At 37.3% G+C, this 26,410-nt stretch overlaps 1 protein-coding gene and 1 pseudogene across 3 annotated transcripts; one reads left to right on the top strand and one right to left on the bottom strand.

The window, feature by feature from the left end:
• Positions 1 to 345: 345 nt before the first annotated feature.
• LOC131013571 (uncharacterized) lies at positions 346 to 7,481 on the bottom strand. Of its 3 annotated transcripts, none has more exons than XM_057941695.1 (10): positions 6,910 to 7,481; positions 5,993 to 6,036; positions 5,519 to 5,654; positions 5,317 to 5,437; positions 3,719 to 4,335; positions 3,063 to 3,351; positions 2,706 to 2,982; positions 1,862 to 2,029; positions 1,059 to 1,538; positions 346 to 963 (listed from the first exon to the last, which is right to left on the bottom strand). In XM_057941695.1, exons 1-10 carry the CDS (start codon positions 7,091 to 7,093, stop codon positions 685 to 687), a joined length of 2,595 nt encoding a protein of 864 aa, XP_057797678.1. In that variant the 5' UTR covers positions 7,094 to 7,481; the 3' UTR covers positions 346 to 684. The 3 variants fall into 3 exon arrangements, with proteins under 3 accessions (XP_057797678.1, XP_057797679.1, XP_057797677.1); XM_057941696.1 differs by having other exon boundaries at positions 1,862 to 2,026; XM_057941694.1 differs by having other exon boundaries at positions 346 to 1,538; positions 1,862 to 2,026.
• A 13,563-nt stretch (positions 7,482 to 21,044) lies between these two features.
• LOC131008501 (uncharacterized) lies at positions 21,045 to 25,836 on the top strand (annotated as a pseudogene).
• Positions 25,837 to 26,410: the final 574 nt, after the last annotated feature.

The raw sequence follows: 26,410 nt of genomic DNA, 5'->3' as shown, positions 1-26,410 counted from the left end.
ACAAATGGTAATATTTCAACACCTAATTGCCTAAAGCGTACTAGTTTTAGCCAATTAAACATTTGCATTTTCTCATTAAAGGAAAAAAAAAATTTGAAACCTCGTATATAAATGTTTATTACTCTCTCCATCCCTCAAAATTTAGTTTTAAAAAGTTGTAATTACAAAGTTAATGGCGGATCATGTATAAAAATAAAAAAAATAAGGAAACTAGGCAAAAAAATTTTGGGGACACCTCGAAAAGAAAATAAGGAGTACTTTCTATCATAATTTTCAAACTGAAACCTTAACAATAAACTATCTCAAATTAATTACCTGCACTGAAAATTAAAAAAGACGTGACAGTAAACCAAAACTTAATTCCTATTGTACAACGAAATGATACAGTGATTCAATTGAAAAGCAAGAGAAAAAACGTGATTAGACAATCGACATTTAACTTAAGCAGCTCTCTCTAAAGAAAAGTGAATCTAAATCAAGTGAAAGTGGAAGAGAAAAACACATCTCCACCAACACAACAGTTAGCAGCCATATCTCTCTCTAAGTTACATCGACTGACGAGCACGCGATGCAACCTTCGAGGCACGTGCACAGGCACAGCCCATCATCTCAAATGAAAATCATACCATGCCAGAACGTCTTGAGAGGGTTGCTTCACACTTGTTGCAGAAGCACGAGAGCTAATTAGTAACCATTGGGCCACATCTGGGACTGCTTAGGCTGTCCTTGAGGGGCACCAAGCGCGCCATCTCTCGGGTTTTGTTGCTGGTCGAGGGAGATCCCGGCCTGCGAATGGTAGAAATTTGGGTAACCCGGGGCCCCATAATTCTGCGTCTGCTGCTGAGCTTGCCTGAAACCACCGGGCTGCTGGTTTTGTCCCTGGTAATTGTAATACGCATTGGATGGAACAGCTTGCACCGTTCTTGAACCTTGCCCGTGAAGCCACATAGCTTGGTTCTCGTTCTGAGAGAATGCCAGAAGTTATTATGCAAGACTTCTATCAAGACACAGAAATTAACTGGAATCAATTCAAGCACAAATAAAACAAGAAGCATTACCTGCTGCTGCTGCTGTTGTTGCTGCTGAAGCGCAAGCAGGTGACTATTTTCCTTGTACTGAGCCAAAACATCATCATAGTTTATAGCTGATCCAGATGGGGCAGCAGGAGCATTCATCTGATAATTTCCGGGAACTGTGGCAGTATTTCCAAGACCACCGTATCCAGAAGGGACAGCAGCAGACTGAGGCAAACTACTGACTGCAACACTGCTTTTATACTGAGGAAGTAAAGCAGCCAGGGACTGATGGTACGTGCTGTTACCAGCAAATGATTGCTGAAAAGCAGAAGGCATGTAAGTGTAGCTCTGAGGCATGTAGGGGTAGCTAATCATGTTGGTAAACGGTCCCAGAGGAAGTGTTGGCTGAGAATATGGATGTACAGCAATATGCTGCTGAGGCAGAGGAGGTCCAGTCGCTACACTCGTTCCTGAATGCGACTGTGGAGTAGGCTGTGATGATGAATTAGCAGTCTTCAAAGCCTGAAGCACCCCAGAAGCATAGTCAGCTATCAGACCACGAACTATGTGAAATATGGTATTACTTCATGATGAGAGTCAATTTTGTACAATTTGATTCCATTGAGATGTTTAAGAGACTGGATTCTTATATCAACATCCCAAAAATTGGTGGATAAAAATGAAAAAATCCACATATGGTGGGTCGAGAAAATATTTATAGTTGTACAAATATATTTATAGGTAGAGATTGCTGAAACACCGACAGAAGAAAACATTAATATAAGAGAAACATAATATATACAACAATAGAGAATTGAAGTTAAATTAATAGTTTAGATGGGTACCTCAGACATAGAGATTGATGAAACACCGACAGAAGAAACAGAGTTCCCATATTTTGCAGACATCGAATGCGAGACGGGAAACTGTGAGTATTGAAGATCAGATTCTCTAGCAGAGTGAACATTTCCAGTCAACAATGTGCTTGGCAGCGAATTTGGGTATGACTGCTGCTAATTATAATCAGAGAGCAAGAAATAAGTAAAAGTCAAAGGCCTTAAATAATTCAAATTCACAGATGCATTAACACATTATAAGTTCAACAAACAGAGGACATAATCAGCAAATTTACTAAGACAAAGTTGAAACAAAAGGTGAAGTGTACACTCACCAAAGAAACATGAGATCAAATAAAAGTTGGGAATAAAGCACCACCAAAAAACATCCATTATCAAGCTAGAGTGGAGATCATGGAGTAACTCTTCAAAGATCATCACCAGCATAGTTACTAATGTTTTATTATTATTGCATTCGCTGCTATCCAAATAAGGTGGGAAGTAAATTGGCTATTATTTGAGCCACATCCCCCTCTCCCCACTTCTTCCCAACATATGGCTGTGTGCGTGCGCATAAAGATAAAAACGATTATAGAACATCATGAAAAAACAACCAACGGAAATACATATCCTGTATCCCACCCACAGATAATCTTCTACACTTTCCATTTCCGGTCACATAGAAAGATACCAATTTTTTGAACTAGAACAGGTGAGAAGCAGATTCAAAGCTGCTACAAAACTATCCACTCCAGGAAAGAACAGATCATATACTCAACTGTTTCCACTTCCAGCAAAACCACATAAATCAAATAATATTCTTAACACTAAAGCAAGGGAATAAATATCTTACCATAACATTAGAAAATTGAGCAAGATTGTGCATCTGGGAACTTGTCTCATTAAAAGCAGCATTCAGTCTTTGAGCATCATCTAAGGCATAACCAGGATTGGCAGATGGAAAAGAATATTGATTTCCATGAGCCACTTCAGTACTCTCAGGCTTCAACTCTTCTGGCTGTGAAGCAGAAGGTGCATCATATGTCCCTGCAATGGCACCATTCGAACCATTGATATGGAACCTATCGGATGTATCCCTAAGAGAATCATCAGTATAATACTCTGACTGTCTGCAGCAAAGGAACAAGAAATCTTCAGAATTTTGAAGAAGATAAGCAATATAAGATCTGGAAATTACTAATACTCTTACCTAGTATCCGCATGCCCAGCTGATGAAGTATCAGCCTCATTATGTCCCTCATCCAAGTTACTTTTTACAGGCGCAGATGTCAAACCTCCAGAAGGATATGAAGCATTCATGCTAGATCCAAAACTACCAAAGCTCAAGTGTGAACAGTCTGCTGCTTGAACTTGCAAATGATCAGGAATTACCACCGAAGGAGTATTTTCTTCAGATTGAAACCCTGTATCATCCTTTTCTACAGTTAGCTGTTCAAAATTTCGGGTGACTGATGCCACTGAAGCACCAACTTCTTCACCTGCAAACCATAGCAATCTTGACACTAAGGTCGCCAACAACATAAATATAAAACTAAGATTGTTTCAACCACACAGATGTATGACAAGGTTGAATGTCGTGCAGGAGCCTACATTCTCAAACATACATCTTCTCAGAAGCTACAGATATGAAATGACCGAAGAGAACAAGTAGTGATTACCATAACTGACGCTCTAAAGTATTTTCTGTTTGAATTTATGTGTTCATAACTAATAGATATACCGATATCCATGTCAAGTAGAATCAGATGTTAGTGCCACAAGATAAGTAGCCAATTAAGCATTAGAAAGTTTAAGGTGGTTTTACACTTAAGTTCAATAAAAGTGAAATAAAAAGAAGAATTATACCTTCATGAAGCTCGTACTCAGGAGCCTCAGACTGGTACGAAGCCATATTTTGATACAACTCATTCTCAAATAGTGATGAACCTCTTGAATCATTCTCCGGAATCTTCTTATTGGGTACAGAAACAGAACCCAAATCATTTCCACCAGAGTTTCCATTATTATCATCTTCTCTTTCTTGAACCTCTTCTTCCTCATAATGGTGATCGATTCCATCAGATACACCAGACTCCTCTGGATACAGCTCAGCTTCAACTGTATATTCTGGGACAGGTAACACATGTGTAGAAACTGGCTTCTCTACAGGCCACTCATCAGTGCTGGGAGCATGCTGAACTGAAGAAAATTCTGATTGATTAGCTTTAGAAGCATGATCTGAAGCAGATCTTAGATGAGGGAATGGTTCAGTGGCAGGAGTGTCTTGAATGTTGTGATGAGATGCAGTTGGAGCATGAGATGCTTTATTATGCGGTTTGCCCATCCTCACAATATCAGCCATGGAAACTTGACCAGGAACACCCACCCACGCAGATTGGTATCCAGAAGCTGTCTTTACAACAGAAGGCATACCATCAGCTGCACCCAACAAGGATCCTTTACTCTCAGTGGTGCTGCCATCACTGCAACACATACGTGCAGGAAAAGAGCATCAATAACAGCACAGACTCAGTATGGTAGAAACACATTACTTCGTGACTATCACTGATAGGTTTAGAAGGTCCCATCAGAAAGGTTAGATATCATACTTTCAATCACAACTCAAGGAATGGGATCCACAAAAGTAAATTGAAAACCACATCACACACGTGCAATATTATTTATGACATTAAGAATGCAAGGATCAAAAGAACAGTCATATAAGACAAAAAAAGGCCCATTATAATACATGTGCATTAACAAATGCTGACCACATAGAAACCTGGATTTCATTTTTAAGAAAAAATTGTCGTGTAACACAGAAAAAACAAAAAAAACAGGCTGATGTGTATAAATCAGCACGAGTAACAAATTCCTAGAAGTTACTCGCCTACTTGAGGAACCAAAGGCCAAACTTTCTAGGCCTAGTTATGTGTTTAAACTAATGAAATGTAATACTCCCTCCGTCCCTAAAATCCATACCCATTTGAGATGGCACGGGTTTTAAGAAATTGGTTGAGTGTGTGTGAATGGAATAAGGGTCCCACTTTTGTTGTGAGTGAGTTGTGTGGGGTATACTTGCCAAAAAAAGGAAATGGGTATGCATTTCGGGGACGGACCAAAAAGGTAACATGGGTATGCATTTCAGGGAAGGAGGGAGTAAATAAAAAACTCAATTTATAGTTAAATAAAATAATGCAAGATCACATAACATGCAGTGCACTGCAAGCATCACGACACACCTGCTTGTAGTTTTTATGCAAAAGGTGGCCATAGTAGATACATTCATCATTGAAGCAAGTAGCAAGTTAATAAATATTGTAACAACAACCGTTGACATGCCTTCTAAAAAGCTAACAGAAACCAAGTATAACAAGATAGGCAGCAAACTTCACAGAAATTCCCTGTACAAACATGAAGGACAGATTTTTTGACAAACTGTAATGAGTTCACCAAGAACAAACCTGAAGCCTGAAGGTACTTGGCTTCTATTATTTGCTGACACACCGGGTGCTGAAGAAAAGTTACTTTTATAAGAAGCCGATCCATTTTCTTTCTTATATGTTGGCTTTCCATGCATTGACTCTGATAAGAAAGAACTTGTTTAGAGACATCTGCAATTATCTTTCTAATTGACCAAACCCAACAAAATTGGAGCTGCCATACCAGAAGCACTGTATGTTGCAGACGCACTGTATGTTGCAGAAGCACCACGGCCAAGATGTCTATCTGCACCATTCCTACTGCGTCGAGTTGAACTATTATTAGCACCATGAGGCCTAGAGTCATAGTTATCTTTACCCTGAAACATAATAATTGAGAGAAACAAACAATTATGTTACTGTGCTGCTAGTTTCATAAAAATAAAGCACAGCATTATCAAAGCTTTAACATAAGTTTTCATACTAGGTCAGTGTCCTCATTAAAGCTGAACCATTCTGCATTTAATGGGAGAAGCAAGAAAAAGAAACTAATTAATCCAGGTAGCAGATCACAAGACAAAAACTTGCCAAAAAAATTGTTCCAGCAGATACATGAGCTCATGAATAAGTTGTTGTTTTAATATAAAAATGTTTCTTTCATATATTGTAAGAAAGGAGAGTCTGCTATCTTAAAGCACCTATGTCAGAAATAACGAACCTCTTTTTTCTTTTCTCGTTTGCTCTTCACCTCAAGGAAAGGATCTATACAATTGTAAAAGACATGTCAGAGAAAACTTCAATTAAAGAAATAATTACCATCAATTCAGCTTTAAGTGTTCCACTAGTAGGCGCATATTGTTAGTTTAATGCTACATTTAGCCAATGAGCTAGCAAACAAGTATACACACTTAAAGTAGCAGAGCATTAGAAAGGTCAAAAAGTGGCCAGGAAAATAGCCAAAAGAATTCACTCTTGTTTCCATAATAACCAATAATTGTCATTTGAAAAGCAATCTAGTCATGAGAGACAACGGGGTACACCATGAAGCTACAATTAACAGTATCTGCATTCTCAAAATCAATAACTCCACTTAACCACAACGAGTATGTCTGTCAAGACAAGCAGGAAAGAATGGCAAAATACATGGAAGCAGTACGCAAATCTAGACTTAAACCGAAATTAACTTCAGGATCAATCCTGAGATGGCCAATTTTGCAGAAACTATCAACTAATCAAGAAGCGAGAAAGCCACCATTTTGAGAGTGCTCTTCTAAAATACTATTGTGTCACAAAATAGCTCAAAACATTTTTCTCAAAACCCCCCATATAATGGTAAAAAAATCATTTCTTGAAACTCATTCTTCTATTTTCTCCTCTATCCTCCAGTTCCTTTTTTTCACTTTTTTCAAAAGTTTATCAGACGCAAAACAATATTAAGATTACTGATTTTTGCTCCACGGTGTCTTCACTAACTAAAACGTAACAAAGGTGTTCCTTTTCAATTCAAAGCGTGCAAATCCTTACCAATGCATCTCCTGGATAACTCGAATAAACGAAATTGCAAAAAAAGGAAACAGAAAGCGCGCACACAGAGAAATATATGTATATAGAAATTAGGGCTGTTAAGCAAAATACCCTGAAACAGGAGACGATTGACAGCCTCGTTAGGGTCCATATTACAGTCCTTGAGAGCAGCGTAGATCTCCGCCTCAGGGCAGTTAACTATCTCCTTCAAGCTCTGCACCACCTTCCGCGCCCCCGCGGGAATGAGTTGTACCCCGCCCCCATTCCCCGCGCCGCTTCCCCTGCTTGTACTCATCCTCTCGGCGACAGATCTAGGGCTACTCCTCACCGTATCTCCTTCTTCAATCACTTTCCCCCTCTTTTTCCACTCCAATTTATACAATACGGAAACAATCTCCCTCTCTCTCTCACACGCACGCACGCACGCACGAAGCACGAAATAGAGTGAGTGTGCCGTGTAGTGCAGTTATTCGAATTGGATTGTAGTTGTGTGATGAATCATCCGCAGCGGGGTGAAGATTTATCAGAAGTTTCGGAAACCCTCTTCTCTGTGTGTCTCTCTCTCTCTAAAGATTGTAGTATATCTCTCTCGCTATCGCTTTTTATTTATGTTTTTCTTTTATCTGTGCGTGTTTGGGGGGTTATGCACACAGTAGCCACGGGAGAGGCTTTTGCTTTTCTTATTGGTGGTTTTGAAATTTTGGCTTTTCGCCCTAACTTTACATTTTTATTAGGTGAATTTTTGCATTTTTATTAGGTGAATTTAGATTGGAATTTTGATAATGGCCAAACACAAAGATTGGGGTATTAAAAAAAAGATACGGGGCTTTACTTTTTCAGATTTTAGTAATTATTTGTGATTATTAGATATATTAGACGGACTAATTTTAATTATGTTCATTCCAGCGGAATATTTGTACCTAAAAAATAAGTGTGTTAAAGCATCCCGCAATAAATCTCTCAAAAGTAATCCTAACTTTAAATTTGAGCTAAAATAATAAAAAGTGAGATAAAATGATCATTCAACAGATCACTTATATTATGTTGAGCTCACAAAAAAATTTACACCCCCTTAAATCTAATTCTAAATTTATAAAATAGATAATGAAAAATAGGAGAGTTGTTGTATGTAATTGTAAAATAGGGGTTAAAAATAATTTAGGGAAGACTTTAGGAGTATTTTTAGGAGTAAAATTTTGAGAGATCTATTATGGATGCTCTTAGAATAGTTTGTTTGGTGGGTACGCAAAAAAAAATAACAAGTATCAAAATATTTATTTATTTATTATGATATGTGATACTCTATAATAATAATAATAATAATAATAATAATAATAATAATAATAATAATAATAATAATAATAATAATAATAATAATAATAATAATAATAATGATGATGATGATGTGTAGTGCTAATTTTTCATTATCAAATAATTTAAAATAACTATAATTATCATTGCACTTTATACATATATAAAAATTTACGTTTTTAAATTCGTGATTTTAATGAGTTACTGACGTGTATTGTTTTATGAAACAATGTAGTCAAATGGCCATAATGAAGATTGAAAATCAATTTTTGGCCCATAATCTTAAAACATCAAAATATGGCCATTAATTAGGTGGTATGTCTAATTTGCCCTTTTTACTCGGCCGTTGGGGTGATTGCGCGACCGCTGGATGATTGCGCGGCCGCTAGAAGCTTATGGGTGAGTTGCGCGTTCACGGGGAAAAGCCAGCGCCCGCTGCGCGTATGGCACTAATAGTGTCATAAGTGTCATACGCATCATTTTATTACTTGGTTTTATTTTGAATTTCTGTTGGCACTTATGATACTAATAGTGCTATAAGTGCCAAAAGAACCAATTTAAACACTTCCCCGTATGGTTTAGATGTTCCACTTAGGGTTTAGATGTTCCATTTAAGGTTTAGATGTTCGATTTAGGGTTTAGATTATCCATTTAGGGTTTAGATTGTCCATTTATGATTTCTTGATTCTATTACTATATTTCCGTTGGCACTTATGGCACGTATGACACTTATTAGTGCCATAAGTGCCAACGGAAATCCAAAGTAAAATCTTGGCACTAATAGTGTCATAAGTGCCTAACCCGACCCGGCACGCGACCCGCGTGCCTGGTCCTACCCGGTCCGCCTCATTAAGGGTAAAAACGTTCAAATCAATAAAAATGGCCAAATTTTATGTATTTTCAATGTGTGGCCATAAATTGTGTTTTATGCTTCATTTTGGCTACTTCAAAATTTTACTCTTGTTTTATTCTATTTTAAAACATATTTTACATTTATTTATATTTTGATTTTATTTAATATGTATATTTATTTATATAAACATGTCGTTTAATTTCAACGTTCGTCGTATATTGCACGAATGGGCAAGCTAGTATATATATATATATATATATATATATATATATATATATATAGGGACTGGATCAAATAAAAACCCATCTTAACGTACAAACTACAAACCGCTTGCATTTCACCTATAAAGTATCTGTACTTTAGTGGTCTTGGGTTCGAATCCCAAAGGGAGCACAATTACACTGCAATTTATTACCACAAAAATGCAGATACTTTATACGTTAAGTGCAGTAACTTTGTAGGTTAAGTGCAAGGTTTTTAGTTTTTACATTAAATGGGTTTGTGCTGGAACTCTCTCTCTCTCTCTCTCTATATATATATATATAGGAGAGGGCTACGGTATAAACACTTCTTAACATATAATATTCGACCATTAAGATCTACGGTGGATGCATCATCTTGATGGATGAATGCAGAACCTGGGTTCTAATCCTGAAGGGAGCAAAAAAATTATTTTTTTCGAATGCAATAAATTTAATAGCGGATGCATTAATTTGTATAACATATGCAGTAATTTTAATGGTTCTCATGTTCTCACGAAAATTGTGGTTCTCACTACAATCGCACCACACACACACACACACACACACACACACATATATATATATATATATATATATATATATATATATAACAATGCATCAAACATATTATCTAAATTGATTAACCACAACTTAATAATTTAATTATTTAATATTTATGATATACAGTCTAAATTTAAATATTTTTTTATTATTTATAAATTATAATGACTTCGGTGCATCATACTAGATTGCAGTACTAATATTTTTTATAATTGCGTGTATGTGTGTTGGTCTACCGGTAAATGGTTAATACCTAATAATTGAGATCCTGGATCGAGTTCACCGTCGTACGATCTTTAAATTTTATTTACTTATGTAATTCATCAAAATAATATATTGTTTATAATTGAGCTGTGTGGTTGAGGATATTTCAAAGTAAATGCATAACAATGGTTGCAAATAATTAATATTGGTTACTATTCGGCCCTATAATTTATTATTCATTTAATCTGAATCATATCACATCAACTACGAAAAATGCATTTGGATTCTTATGGATCAACTATAAATTCATTGAAACTGAATATTGATCGAACTCTATAAATTAATGTGTATTTATGAATACGGCGAGCTGCTATCTTTTTATCGCTCATCCTTCGATGTTACACATACGCCGCCGTCAACATTCTTTTCTCTATATATACTTCCGTTCGAGATTTACGATAATTATAATATGCAAATGCAGATCTAATAAAATTTGGAGCCACCACAACAAAAAATATATATTGATACACTTATTTTGAGGCATTTTTAATTAAGTGCCCTAAATTGATTTTTTGGGACAATTGTTAAATACTAGTAATTAAATATAGAGACATTTAATATATTAGGTTTCAGTAACTAAAATTTTTTGGGAGAGGAATCGCGCCTTTTCTATTTTCTTCCTCATTTTGGCGGACTCTTTCTTCCTCCCTTCACCTAATTTCACTCAAACTCTTCCACACTTTCTCCATTGTTCATTGTTCTCTCTCAATGAAACATCCACCAATTTTCAATTTCACATTTGCCAAAATACTCAAAATCTTAAATACATTGATCCTCACGCTATTGTCGTCGTTGCGCCGTTGTCATCACCGAGCTGCTGCTACACCGTCGTCATCATGTTCGCTGCTTCAGTCACCGTTGCACCTTATGATCATAACCTAGGCATCAATTTTGCTCGTCGTGCGGCTCTGCCACCAGTGTTCTCGCCCCAATCGAAGAAGCCTAGGTTTTCAATTGAAGTGTCCGAAGGGAATCAAAATTCTAAACAAGATTCATCTCTTCTGCAATTCCAGGTATCCTTATAAATTATTTCTTATTTTTCAATCTTAAGTAGCTTATTATGTCTTTGGTATTATTTCTTTTAGAAATTGAATTCGACAAAACTCTTTTAATTGATTACACGAGTTCATTTGAATTTAAGCAATTGTATTTAGGGAAAATGCACATAGAATGTTTGTGAAATTCCTTTAGTGAGATGTAGGGGTGAGCAAAATCGGACCAAAAGCGACAGACCGGACCGAACCGATCGGTTTTTTCGGTCCGGGTCGGTTTTGGTCCATGTATTGGTCCGGTCCGGTCCTATTTTCTTGGACCGAAAATATTTCGGTTCGGTCCCGGTCCCGGGGAGGCCAAAACCGACGAAAACCGGACCGAACCGAATATATATATTTTAAATATATAATTAATATTTTTATTAATATTATTAATATTTATATTAATTTCTAATATTTTTATTAATTTCTAATATTTTTATTAATATTTTTATTAATTTATAATGTTTTTATTGATATTTTTATTAATATTATTAATATTTTTATTAATTTTTAATATTTTAAAAACGGTCGGTTTTGGACCGAACTGGACCGAGGACCGATGGCGGTTTCGGTCCTAAGGTTTCAGTTGGTCTGGTTCGGTCCAAATTTTTTTGAAAAATTGGTCCTCGGTTTCGTCGGTCCGGTCCGGACCGACTGCTCACCCCTAGTGAGATGGCACCAGTTTTGGCACATAAAGTGTTTATATCAACTCTTAGTGTTATTGGGGATTATTGAATTTTACTTTATTATGAAACAATATCTATGTGTCTCACAACAGGTTATGGTTCTAAACAATTAAGAAGTTATAGCTATAAGTGCATATCAAATGTCATGATACTTGATAAAACTTAAAAAGTCATAAGCTATTGATTATACTACAATATCATGGTACATATACATTACTTATAAAAGTACAAACAATGACTGTCCACATGATTACTCCACAAGCAACAAAGATCTTTAACGTGACAAAAATTATCTGCTATAGAATTTGAAAAGAGAAAGCAGCTGAGGAGCAAGCATAGGGAGGAAGTGGTTTTTTGGCCTTGTATTCTTTTATGTTTTTAAGTAATGGAGTAAAATAAAATCCAAATAAATGTTAAGAGGTTGGTCCATAAGACCCCTATAGGCAATTAGTAGCCTTAGAACATCCATTCTATTACCGGCTTGATCTTACTTCATATGTGTTTATAAAGAGCATTGAATTTCTCACCACCCAGTTCTATTATATTATAACAGCAATGGTAATTCAATATTCAATATCCCAAGTCTTGAACATGGTAGAATAGGCTCGCATCAATTGCAATATCTGACAATGCTGATAAACGAGAAGTAGGCTTTATTGAGATTAACATTTCAATTGCCACAAGAAGTAAGTGCAGAGTTGACCTCTCATGATTTCCAAGAGGACACTAGCAACCCCGCATGGCAATTTGCAATACAGAGATCTCCGCAATCAGCAAATCAATACTTAGCATATAGTAAACATTCCTAAATATAGATTATCGACATTCGTGCAACATTCCTCGGCATTAGCTAAATAACCATGAGCCACAACAACAGAACTAAAGATGAAGCAGTAGTAGATACACTTATTCAAGCTGAACAAATCTCTCCCAATAAATCCAGCCACACTTGGATAAATAGCTAAGATCGACACACATGCGCGAATAAATAACATATAGGAGGGGGCGAAAACACTACATCATCAATAATCCCCAATAACACTAAGAGTTGATATCAACACTTTGTGTGCCAAAACCGGTGCCATCTCACTAAAGGAATTTCACAAACACTCTATGTGCATTTTCCCTAAATACAATTGCTTAAATTCAAATGAACCCGTGTAATCAATTAAAAGAGTTTTGTCGAATTCAATTTCTAAAAGAAATAATACCAAAGACATAATAAGCTACTTAAGATTGAAAAATAAGAAATAATTTATAAGGATACCTGGAATTGCAGATGAGATGAATCTTGTTTAGAATTTTGATTCCCTTCGGACACTTCGATTGAAAACCTAGGCTTCTTCGATTGGGGCAAGAACACTGGTGGCAGAGCCGCACGACGAGCAAAATCGATGCCTAGGTTATGATCATAAGGTGCAGCGGCGACTGAAGCAGCGAACATGATGACGACGGTGTAGCAGCAGCTCAGTGATGACAACGGCGCAACGACGACAATAGCATGAGGCAGAATGTATTTTAGATTTTGAGTATTTTGGCTAATGTGAAATTGAAAATTGGTGGATGTTTCACTGAGAGAGAACAATGAACAATGGAGAAAGCGTGGAAGAGTTTGAGTGAAATTAGGTGAAGGGAGGAAGAAAGAGTCCGCCAAAATGAGGAATAAAATAGAAAAGGCGCGATTCCTCACCCAAAAAATTTTAATTCACTACAAGAAAAATGCTGATAGACTACGCCTAAAAGACTAGTGTTTTGAGAAAAAACTGTAGTCGTAGACTCTAAAAGGGTGGTCGTAGATAAAATCGTAGTCTATTAGCAGTTTTTTATGCTAAAAGACCACGGTTTTTAGTAGCATTATCTTTTAAATGTGGTAGTAGTTATTTTATGACAACGCTTTTAAAAAACACATGTTAAAGAACTTAAAAAGTGTAGTCTTTTTATTAGTTTAATTAAAAAATACAAAAATTTTAAATATTCCTAACCTAACCCATTTCCCCCCAAACAAGACCTGCTTTCTCCTTCTCCCCCTTCGAAAAATCACGACCTCTCACTCTCTTCACACAATCGCGCCACTGCCACCCGCTGCTGCGATTTGCCGCCTACCACCCGCCACCCGCCACCCGCCGCGCCCTGCTGCCTCTGTCTCTTAACGCTAGGAGCCGTCGCTGGGTAGACCCCACGCCACGTGGTTCGCCGGCATGCCTCCTACAACCTCACGCTCGCCTTATCTCTCCCAAGCGGCCGTCGTTCGCCGCTTTCTCAGTCGCAATCGCACAGAGCCAAAGATTGTTGTCATTGTGCAGTCGTCGCCCATCTCTAGTAAGTTGTTTCCCTGCCACAACACGTTATGCTGATTCGTTGAACCCTAAATCCCAAAATCATTGATACCCGATTCACGATGGAAACTAATATGGACTGGCCAGTTGAAATTTGGCCAAAACCTCTTCTTTTGGCTCAACAAAGAAACTTGTTATTACTATTAGCATTTCAATTCATTCAAGCATATTATCGAACACTTAATCGAAGAAATTAAATGGCATAGAAAATGAGAAAAGAAAAATGTCGGTCGATGAAGAAGATTTTGTGCTTTACAAAACACCTATCGAACGAGAAGAAAAATTTATCAGTCGTAAGAAGAAGGTTGTGGCGAAAGATTATTGCTGAATTGGAGAAGTCGAGTCTTTGTGGACAAAGGTTAATAATCATAACCGATGTTATATTCTTACGTGCATTAGCTTAATTACTTGGTAACAAACTAATACCTACAAATTTTCTAGGCGACGTTTAAATTGAGAGGCTGCAAGGATTTGTTAAATGTGACCGTGGTTTTCACATAAAGAAGTTTGTTTTTCATTTTATTTTCTGAGTTGTTGTTATTGGAATTTCCCTTTAGATTAGCTCTAGTTTGTTTGTGTTGGGAACTCGCCATTTGGTGATGAAGAGAGGGGGAGGAGGTTTCTAAATATGGTATATGGGCATAGCAGCAGATTCTTTGGATCTGATATACTTTCTCATGCTCTCTTGTTAGATACTACGAGGGTGTTTGGCTAAGCTTATTTTAAAGAGCTTATAAGAGCACTCCCAGCAGAAATCCCAAAATTATGCTCCTATATTCCTCCCTAAAGCTTCCCTATTTAATTTTAGGATTTCTATTTTATAAGGCCTTGTTTTGTAGCCTTACCCAATTAATGCATATTAAAAAAGTGGGTCATAATTAACATGACAATAATAAGAGAAACCCATTTGGTAGACCCCGACTCCGTTTAGCACGAAAATAATTTGTGTTTGGTTGACCTACCCATGTCACTTTAGAGCCAACTCAATTTACCATATTATCCCTGCATCTCTCCGGCGGATTACAAGCGTACCCTTCGATTTTTTACCAAATAGTGGCGGGGAATCTCAGATGCATTTTGGCGGGGTTTGCTACAAAGAGTGCAGGAGGGGCGATTCAGATTTTCCTGGTGCTGATTTAACGGCAGAGGCTGGGCGATTCATCGGGACGTGCTTCACAATCCGGAAGTGAGTACCGTCATTTCGGACAACACGCGATCATGAGTGAGTCTAAACAACAAGGTAATGTGCTTCGCACCTCCAAGAAATTTTTGCTTTGTGATACAGTACTTTGATGAATTAATTGGGATTGGGTGCCGAAAATGATAATGACCACTCTTGCGTCTTTTGATATTGTGATTTTTTGATACAGTATTTGGTTTTTGTGAGGAACACTTGTGTTGGCTGATTATAGTAACCTCGCTATTTTGTGATGAACACTAGGGTTTTTTTTGCCCACAATCATAAGTATTTGATGCGTTAATTAGAGGAATCTTAATCTAATTTTTAGATTCATTTGTTTTATCCTTCAACATGAGGCCTCGCAGATAGTAGTGAGGGTGGTCGGTGCAAGACCTCGAAGTCCGATAAGACTCGGCGAAGCTGGACTCCGAGGGAGGAGGATATTTTACTAGTGTCGCTTAAGGAACTCGTTGTCGAGGGTTGGAAGGCTGACAATGGGTTCCGAGCGGGCTACCTTAACAAACTAGAAGAGTCAATGCGGGCAGCGTTTCCTGGTACTGATTTAAGGGCCATTCCCCATATCAATTCTAAAATCAGTGCTTGGAAGAGGAGTCACAATTCGCTAAGAGATGCGCTGAAGTTTAGTGGTGTGAAATATTGGCTGATAAACAGCAGCGTCTGGAGATCTTCATCGGGCTGCCGGATGATGCAAAGCCCCAATACATTGCACGGCTCCTTCAGTCACGTGGCAGTGAGTACCGTTCCCACCCCAATGCTTAGTGGTTGATGCGCCATCTGGAGTGTGGGACTCGTTGAAACCCAACTGCATTATGGGATCCAAGTTATATTTTGGTTATGCTTATTTAGTTCGATGTTTGTATATAGTCGATGGTGATGCTCAGACTACTGTGTTGGTTGTAAATTCTGTCTGGAACTCTTCTCTGTTTAATTTTTGTTATAACCTCGTTTTGTAGCATCGAACTCTTGCATTATGGTATGTTTATGGAATCTAATATTATGTTACTTCTGTTTATATTGTGATTACTTTGTCCTAATATCATTTTTTTGCTTATCAAAGCTTCATTTTAAAGGTGTAATGTGCTGAGATCTTCGACAACCAAATTGAGAATGAAATAGTAAAGGATTGCTTATCTACTACTTGTTCACAAGGCCATGGGATTAACACCCATTTACAAACATCAAAATAAAATAGCTCGCAGCAAGAGATTGGTTGAGAATGAAATAGTAAAGGATTGCTTATCTACTACTTGTGCACAAAGCCATGGGATTAACACCCATTTACAAACATTCTAATAAAATAGCTCGCAGCAAAAGCATCTCCCCGCATTGCAAAATGGAAGATGAGGCGGGCAGCACTTATAAAGCTAATAGATGATTACAACGGCGACGACGAGGCACACGAGCTCTCGCAAGGAGGGCGGCATTTGTCAGCTGCCTTCATCCTAGCGGTTTTTACGCTGTTAACTGGTGCATCATTCTCAGCAGGTTCGGCACGTGGTATGGTCGTACTTGGAAGTGCAACACCTGAGTGCGCATCATCAGCATCGTAATGCAGTTTCCTGACAACACGTTTCGGCGGTGGCGGGGCTGGCGAGTTCACCTCCGTGTCTGGCGACGAGTCAATCAAGTTGATAGTAACTATTTTTTTGGGTTGAGGAGAGTCGCTTATAAGCACTAAAGTGTGAGATAGCTCGCACTTGATGTCGTTAGGTGCAAATAACATGCACATGGCCGGAAACTCCGGCTTCCCAGCTCGCAAGTATGCCTGAGCTAGCCATTTCTCCTATAAATTCCAAATAAAATCATGTGAGATACAGCCGATGACTAAAATATTGAAGGCATTTTGCAAGGATGTAAATGGTATCACTTCCAAAGATGTTAGAGTTGAAATACCTCAAAGATTTTTTCCCAAACTTCATCAAGGACCATGATGCGATTTGTCTCCCGATCCCATTGCGTTTCAGGCAGCATCATCAAGTCTTTGAAGCACTTGAAACGTGCCTCCAAGAAATCCAGCCGCTGCGTAAGATCAAGGAGGCGGAATTTGGTGCCTAGATCCTCGTTCACTTTCTCCATCACATCTACAAGTATGTGATGGTTCTTGTGCGGCAGTTTCGGTTCTCCTAATTCATTCCTAGATGTAAGTAGCCTGCTGATGAGGTGCTCATCGCGTGGTTGATTCCATTTGACAGTGTAGAGATAGTGGTCTTGATCCGGAATATGTGGGAAAGGCATAGTTACACAGTAGGGGAATAAGAGGTGGTTGGAGTTCTTGGATGTTATTTGGTGAGTTCATCTTGTGTTTATGAGTACTCCCTTAAGTAGATGAAGATGTGAGAGAAAGTAAAATTTATTGTTGAAGAGTCTTGCATTTAATAAGGTGGCAGAGCATCTTCATTAAGTAAGTAAGATCCAAGGGGTGAGGGTATTATGAAATAAATCCTATCACCTGGAAAAGAGACACCTCTCAAATTAAATAGGTAATTGACATATAACCTCCAACTCTCAAATGGGATAGGTGATTAAATTGTGGATAGGTACGTGAAATATAATAATTTGGGATATCTTCTATTAGCATATCTACCACATCTATAAATTCCATAATCCATATTGTCGACCTCCAGTAGCTATTTGGTGATGAGAAATATAATTACAACTAGACTTGATAAAAAAACTTGATTAAAAAATTGAGACAATCAACATTCTAATTCCTCTTTATTATTACTTAGACAATGGAACAAAATAATAAACATATTTAAACTGCTGAGACAATAAAAAAACTTGCATTTGCAAACATTCAAAAATTAGCAAACTTATCAGTTCTTAATCATATTTAAACAAGTTATAAGTCATGAGAAGTGCCAAAATAATAAACATAGCCGCGCTGCCACATCAAAATTAAACATCGCGCCTTCACAAACATAATTTAGAAGAACTTTTGCATCTTCCTAGAACAGTTTGCCAACAATGGCACCAATAAAAACGAGCGCGACTGCGGCAAATATAATGAGCACCGCAATCTCCAAGTCACGGCGGCGAATGGACCTGTCCATTGCATCAATATGCAATGCGTTCCCAATCCCAGCAGCGGCAACATTTGGAGCATGCCATGCATCGACGTGTTGAATCTCATCGCGCCATATGAACGATCGCTTGTGATTGGAATTGGATGGGCATTTATAGAAGAAACGGCCCGCATTTACGGCGGTAGGCCCGGCACGTCGGAGCACCATCTTACCTCCACCACAGCAGCAATCGGGACCCGACTGGAGCAGCACATCATTGTTCTCCATAACCTGCATATAAAACACAGTCATTCACTTGTACTCATAATCCACAGATCTGACTCACATAAGAGACATTAACACAAATAAATAAACCCAACTATGCACCAGAACCAAGAAGTACCAAAACAAAAAAACTAGTTATATTATGACAGATATTTGCACCAAAAAGCACATAATCAGAACACTACTAGCAAGATTCAAAGTTTGGTATCTATCCAAATTACTCTTACAAAGCCAACACATATCCATCACCATCAACTCCAAAAGTCACCTAAAGATTACTAAAACAAACACTCTTGTCGATTTAAATAGCATTGTAATGATTCCACATAGAGTGTGCTAATTCATCTCTAGAAGCATTCCATTCGGTAGATGGGTCCACGCAATCAACGAACTCTTCATGTTCCTGTTCTACCTCAACAGCGTCTTGAGACAAATAATTAAATTGTTCTTCGATGGGGTCTACCGGCATCTCTCCCCGAATGAAGTTATTCAAAACAAAACATGACATGATCAAGCGAATTTGCGTCTTAATGGGGTAATACGATGCACTACGTAGTATCCCCCATCTCATTTTCATGACTCCGAATGCACGCTCTATTATGTTACGGGCCTTCGCATGTCTCAAGTTGAAAAGTTCTTGATGATTTTGTGGTCGCCCGGCTGATGGACCCCACTCCTTAAGGTGGTATCGAACACCCTTGTACGGTGCAAGAAATCCCTCGCAATTGGCATAGCCGTTATCGCACAAGTAAAAATTTCCTACAAGGGGCAGGGCATCAACATTAGTTAGCTAATCTGACAAAGTGCATTTAAAAGGCAAAATTCAAACAAAAATTCCAAAAAATCAATATATGAGTAGGACTGTGATGTTACCCTTTGGGACTCGCAATCCGTGAGGCCTAAGCAACGCATCACGTAGGATGCGTGAGTCTGCGGCAGAACCCTCCCATCCCGGTAGAACATATGAGAACTTGAGGTTCCGATCACAAACACCCAATGTGTTCGTTGAGATATGCTCTTTACGCGTCCTATATCGCGGCTTATCTTCGATCGGTACCATAACATCAATGTACGTCCCGTCCAAAGCTCCCAAGCAACCCTATGATAAACAAACCACCAGACAATCCCAAAATTAGGCAATATTGCACATAAGTTACAGCTCATTTTCAATTTAAAGTTCACCATAATCGATTACCTTAAACCATCTCCATCGGGGATCATCACAATCATCCGCCACAGGCTGGGGTTTTACAAACAGTAATATATGCAGCGACAGAACCGCCTTAAGTACTATGTGTACGTATCTAGAGATTGTGTATCCGGATCTCAAAAAATCAAATCTTACTATGTGATTTTTTTTGTGATGTGCAAGAACCGAAAGGAACATGGCAACTTGCTCTTCGACACTAACGTATCTTCCATCTTTTAGACCCCCCAATTGCCTAAGCAGGAAAACTAGCCGCCCAAAAGTATTGCGATCCATGCGTAAATTCACAACACAATCAACATCACTAACATTAACCAATCTATTCATGTGTTTTACTTGATCGGGGATACGACTATTTAAATCATAAGGTTCAGGGGCTAAGCATCTTTTCCTCTTTCGGGACTTAGTGATATCTACGTGATCGATTACAACAGCGAGTTGCAATACAAGCTGATGTATAATCTCTTCAACCATTAGGTAAACGTACGCGTTTTTCCGGTGCAGACAATCCATATTTATAATCAAAAGGCCTAATCTGAAAATGTGAAGATCTGACTCAGCTTCGAATGAAACACAATTTCATAACATCTTGCATACAATCTTACCAACATGCACACAAAACAGTACATCAGATAAAACTAACCAGAAATCTAATCATCAAACTAGCAAATTTAAAGTTTTTCCAGAATAAAATTAAGAATAAGGTATGGAGATTAAAAGCAAAAAATCCGAATCCTAATCCTAATTCATAAGAAAATTCATCAGTCCATCTAGAAACCGAAAAAATCAACAAACCAATCACAATCCTCAATCTGACACCCACAACCTTGAGATCCCAATCGAAAAACCGTCAAAATTCAAATCTAAATCGCCTAAAGCATGAAAATTATAGGTTAATGAAAAGCTCCTAAATCAAACACCAAGGTCAACAATCCAAACCTCAATCGAATCGAACAAAGTCAATATGCGACGCATTCTAAGCTGACATTCTCAACATAAAATCACAAACATCAAAATTCGAAGGCATTGCTGGATTCATTTACAAAAGTCGAAGGCATTTTGGGTTCAAAAAAATCAAGTTCCTAGATCTACCAAAAACCTGAGCCAAATTGATTTTAGAAACCCACTTCAAAAAAAAATCAAGGCATTTTGGGTGGTTGCGCTTGTTTATGCGAAACCCACTTCAAAAACCTGAGCCAAATTGATTTTAGAAACCAGCTACAGATTCAAAACGTTACCTTGATTTGAGACTTCTTCGTCGATGGAGATTATTGAGACTTCTTTGTCGATGGAGATTATTGAGACTTCTTCGTCGATGGAGATTATTGAGACTTCTTTGTCGATGGAGATTCAGAGAGTGGCCACGAAAACATTACAGAAGAGAGTGAATAGGTTCTCGAACCTTTTCTCCCAAATTTGAATTTTTCGACCTTGATTTGAGGGGTAAATTCGGAATTTCACCTACTTACCTGGTCAACTGTAGTATGCTGGAAACAGAACAGAGGGTGAGAGCTATTCCCACATCACCAAATGAATAGTGAATACGGGCCGAGATATTCCAGCGGGCCTCGCTTTAATAATAAGTAGCTACAAAACACAAAAAATTGGCATTACTAATAAGCAATGTCCCGTTAAACTATCTACAAAACAAGGCCTAAATGCATACACCAGATCTCCTATTTTCTACATAAAAACAATAATTATGTGTGGGCCCTACTAATTATAAGCTTAAAATAAATTTAGGATGAGTGTAAATTTAAGATTGAATTTAGGTAGGTGTAAATTTTTTTGTGGACCCCATCCAATTTAGGGGATCTGCTGGATACATTTTTTTATCTCATTTTCAATTGTTTTAGCCTAAATTTAGAGTTAAAAATCGAATAAAAATAAAATTAAAATGATATATAATGAAAATAAAAAATAATAGTTGAATTATTTTTATAAAATGAGTGATACTTATAAAATAATGAGAAAATAAGTTGGGGTAGAGGAACTTATTTTTTGGGAGCTTATTTTTGGAGCTTTTAAGCTTTTTAAGAGCTTATTTTGCCAAACACTTTGAATGAGCTTATAAGCTCTTAAACAGCTTATAAGCTGTTTTAAAGAGCTTATAAGCTCAGCCAAACACCCTCTATGTGATGTAGTAGAATATTGATTAGTTAACTTCAGTCATCTTTGATGCAAATCTATAATTGGCACATTTAAAGAGCTTATAAGCTCAGCCAAACACCCTCTATGTGATGTAGTAGAATATTGATTAGTTAACTTGAGTCATCTTTGATGCAAATCTATAATTGGCACGTTTAACTAATTTGCACCTTTACTTAACCGTCTTTGATTTTCATCCATTTCCTCATTTATTTTATCTTTTTTACTTTCTCACTATTCTTTTTATCTCTTTCCTCATTTACTTTATCTATATTTTCTTAATTTGCTTGCCCCATTTTTTGGGACGTTATTAGAGCATGTCCAGTGCGGAAGGGGGAGGGGACGTGTTGCCTTGATGCGGCACGCTGCGCTAGCACGCGCATTGGCGCCCCTCCCTCCCCGGCATCGTGCCCAGACCTATGCGTCGTGCCAGCTCGTCAAAGGAGAAATGTCATTGTTAGCACGGGCTAATTTAAAAAAATAAAAAACTTAAAATTTTGAATTATTTTGAGTAATTTTAACTCTTGATATGTCATATGATGTTTACCACAATTGGAGTATTTTTTGTGTTACAGTTTGTTTAGTAAGTCATCGAACCCTATTTTTTATTTAATTTTTATTTTTATGTATTTTATTTTAATTAATGTAATGTTTAAGTTTAATTTTAATGAAATGTTGAATTTTAAAATAGAAGGTTAAAAATGAGATAAAATGAAAATTAAGATTATAGCGCTTCTTATAAAATCAATGCACTAGAAAGAGGGGGTGCTATGGTGGGGACCACCTTATAGCCCCTCTATATAAACAAAAAATACAAAAATTGATATGAAATAGGAAATTAAATAAAATTAATATAAAAAAAGAAAATAAAGAGAAAAAATAATTCGTATATTCAACATTAATATGAATGATTGAGAAAATAAAAGGTTTTAAAATTTAAATGAAGAGAGAGGAAATAAAATATTTTAAATATTATTTTTTTCATGAATTATTCATTTTAAATTTATTTTTGATGATTTTTATATCATATTAAAAATCTTGTCACGATCTTTAACTAAAGATGCATATTGAATATTTTTTTCATGAATCATATTTGATGATTTTAAAAAAGAATTAAAAAAAAGAGAAAATAGAGAAAATTAAGAGAGAGATAAATAGTGCAAAAAAAAAATAAACCTCTTTTTATATAGTACTAGTATCGCTATCCCGTGCATATAGTTACATAAAATAGTAAAAAAAATAATTAACATTAAATTATATACCATATATAATTAATTATGAGCAATTCATTTATAAATTGTAAACTATAAAACTCCGAGTTCATTTATGAGCAACTCATTTATAATTATGAGAACTCCGAGTTCTGGAGAATGGCAGTGGTCTGGACAATTTCTCTTATCTTTTCCTATTTTAAGTTGTTCTCTCAAACCCTATTCTCGCAAAAATCGAGATGTTATCCTCGTTCGTTGAAAGACTCGATTTTCCCCTCTGCATTGGTGGCTAAGCCTGTCTGCATTATAACTGGGGTACTTTTAGTGCATTTGAAAGTTGAATATTATGGATTGTGCATCTTGGTTTTATTGTCAATTTTTGCTGAGTGTTATTATGTCGTGTTCTTTGTAGGCCACGTCGGGTTTGGGCGCTGCTACTGCACATGCTCTCTCGGATGAGGGATTCTATGTTGTTCTTGGTAATATGTCTATGAGTTTTCAATGATGGATATAGATAATTGCAGATTTTGTGCAGTCTGGATTTTTGTTGTGGGATTTGCATAACAAATGCTTTGTTAGTTTATAGCTCGAGAAACATTTGAATTTGTAGATGATATCGTCTGAGTTGATTTTACGTTTATTCTCACACTCGCAGTTGGAAGATCATCTGAGCTCTTATCTAAGGTGTAGAACATTGAAGCCATGCTTTTCTAAATGCCATAATCTGACTTCTTTATGATGCTTAATTGTCGAACCAATACGTGCTTTAGGCTATATCCGAGATCAGGAGTTGAAACCATGATGTTTGCCTGAAAGCTTTCCAAGTTAATTTGTCTTCCTTTGTGTCAATCCTCGAGTTCAAACACTCCCTTGAACAATGGCTACGCGACTCAAATATGCATTCATCCATTCAACTCCTGATAAACAATGCCGGGATCTTGACAACATCGCGTAGATTTACTTATGAGGGATACGATGAGTTATTATTTACTCCTCAAACGATCCCCAATCAATATCACGAGTGTAGCTTTCTTTGATATGATTCTTTCATACTTGCTCGAGAAACGGTCTGAGCTATAAATTTTTTGTCTAATTCTGTGATTTGCAGGATGCTGACTACAAATTACGTTGGTGCATTTTGTATCACCAAAGTTTTACTTCCACTTCTGGAAAACAGCCCCGTGCCTTGTCGTGTGGTCAATGTCACCTCATTTACTCATCGAAATGGTAAGATCTGAACTTCACCCTCACAATGGGGCGTCCCATCTTTCTCTGATCCTTTCTCATTCCCAGTTCAGTGCAGGCAGGCGAACATGGAAACCGTCTCTGGGAAATTCTTTATGAAATCAAAGGATTACCCTTTTACACGTATTTATGAGTATTCTAAACTTAAGCATGCTACCTCACAGTAAGTCGAGAGTGTATGTTCCGTTGCTGATTTATGTGATCGTCCGTTAACAGCATGCATACTGCTTTTCTCATACGAGCTTCACTGGAAAGTTGGCCTAATGAAGAAATCTCAACATCTATCTATTGTGTGAGTATTCAATTCTCTTTGCTTCCAGTGATTTTTTATGATATATTTCCGTTTGTGGCAAGTGCTGCGGATCCTGGCGCCGTGTAGACCAACATCATGCGAGAAATTCCTTCAGCTGTGTCGACAGTGGCTTTCGCAGCAATAAAGTGTTGGGTGTTCTTCAGTCGTCGGGAGCACTATTGTTGACGCGGAACTGGCGCCTCCGGTAAGCGCAATGCAATAAGTTGATAGTAAGTGAAATTGTACCTATCCAACAATCATAAATCTCGACCACGCACAAAGAGAGTAAGCAACGAAACTTAAAGCAAAACGTGCAGAAAGTAAAGAACACAAGACACCAACAATGGTAACCCAGTTCGGTGATAAAACACCTATGTCTGGGGGGCCTCGCCCAGTTCAAACAGTTCACTAGTGAGGATAAGAAATACAAAGGACTTACACGCGAAGACTCAATCTTCCTAGCCTCTATTTCTTCCTAAATCGTCACCTATGTGAACTACCGAGAGCAAGATAGGACTTACTCTCAACAAACGTAATTGCCTCTCAATCCACGTTCAAACCAACAATAAGAAACACTCCAACAAGCTGGAGTACAGATCAACGAACATAAAACCAACTCACACTTCCAATGAAATAAAGTGTAAAACAACAGCGCACACTCACGGATGGTATGCTCACTCAAAGGCACGAAAATACTCTCTCAAAGAAGTAGAATAATGATTAGCGCCGCAGCAGCCTCACATCTTCATCAACCCAATAAATATGCAAACCCTTGGAGAGTTGGGTTGAGCCCATAGTCTGCCAAAGAAGAAACAAAAGGACCCAAGTAGGGTTGACAAGGAGCTGCGAATCCTAGGGTACAAAGAGACCCTAATAACCTGGATTCTCAAGTCAACACAATATCTCAAATATATCGTTTCCATATGGATAACAAAAACCCGCAGGGAAGAGAAGGAGCATAACAAACAGAGACTTGCAATTGAAGAAGCAACTCAACAAGAGACATTCTGTGGAACTCTTGAAGAAACATCCTATGGTCAACACAATGACAACCAAGCATAGAGTGAAGTAAATACTCTAACAGTAAGGTTGAATTGTGTTTGTGTATGGAGCTTCATTATTGGTTTCCGTTTTAGGAAGTATCGGGGGTGTATTAGCTTTCGTTTGATGTTGAGCTCGCAAATCATCTTTGGGATGCTTCCTGCAACCTCTTTCAACAACTGCACCTGGAATCCTACCCCATCATAACCACAATCATGCTCTACACCTTTTGTAATTTTCACAGAATTGCTAATTATGTTTAAATAAAAATTGTGAAAAATGTAGAGTTTATGATGTTCGTATCACATGTTTACGTCTCTTTCGCTCTCTTGTTCCCAGCTTGTGTTCTACAAAAATGAAGATCCAGGCTTTTGATCGTCGGATTTTTTTCTTTGTTTTCAATTTGCTACAAATGAAAATTTCAAATTGTTACAGATAGGTTTCTAAAATTTTCAAAATACAAATACAAATTCACTTTGAAGTCGTGTTTGACGGTTAATCCATTATCTAATAAATTGGATGAAAACTATGATTCATTTATACTGGATCAAGTAACAAAACAAGTAAAGAAGATGGAGTTCCGAAATTTATAATAAATGGAGTGTGCTATATACAATTTTACTATTTATGTTAGTGGGTAGTTAATATAAAAACCCTTTAGATAAGTTGATCTAATAAAAATCAACAGCC

This window comes from Salvia miltiorrhiza, chromosome 2 (assembly GCF_028751815.1).
Source record: "Salvia miltiorrhiza cultivar Shanhuang (shh) chromosome 2, IMPLAD_Smil_shh, whole genome shotgun sequence".
Classification (NCBI taxonomy): domain Eukaryota; kingdom Viridiplantae; phylum Streptophyta; class Magnoliopsida; order Lamiales; family Lamiaceae; genus Salvia; species Salvia miltiorrhiza.
Note: the sequence above shows the minus strand (reverse complement) of the source record. Positions and strands in the feature narration are given on the sequence as shown.

Bases quoted from the DNA above. Each gene is read 5' to 3' on its own strand.
- LOC131013571 (XM_057941694.1), bottom strand. From the start codon at position 7,093: ATGAGTACAAGCAGGGGAAGCGGCGCGGGGAATGGGGGCGGGGTACAA. The intron at 6,037-6,909 runs GTATTTTGCTTA...ACAATTGTATAG, and splicing joins CAATCGTCTCCTGTTTCAGG to ATCCTTTCCTTGAGGTGAAG. The intron at 1,539-1,861 runs GTACCCATCTAA...GGGGTGCTTCAG, and splicing joins CATCAATCTCTATGTCTGAG to GCTTTGAAGACTGCTAATTC.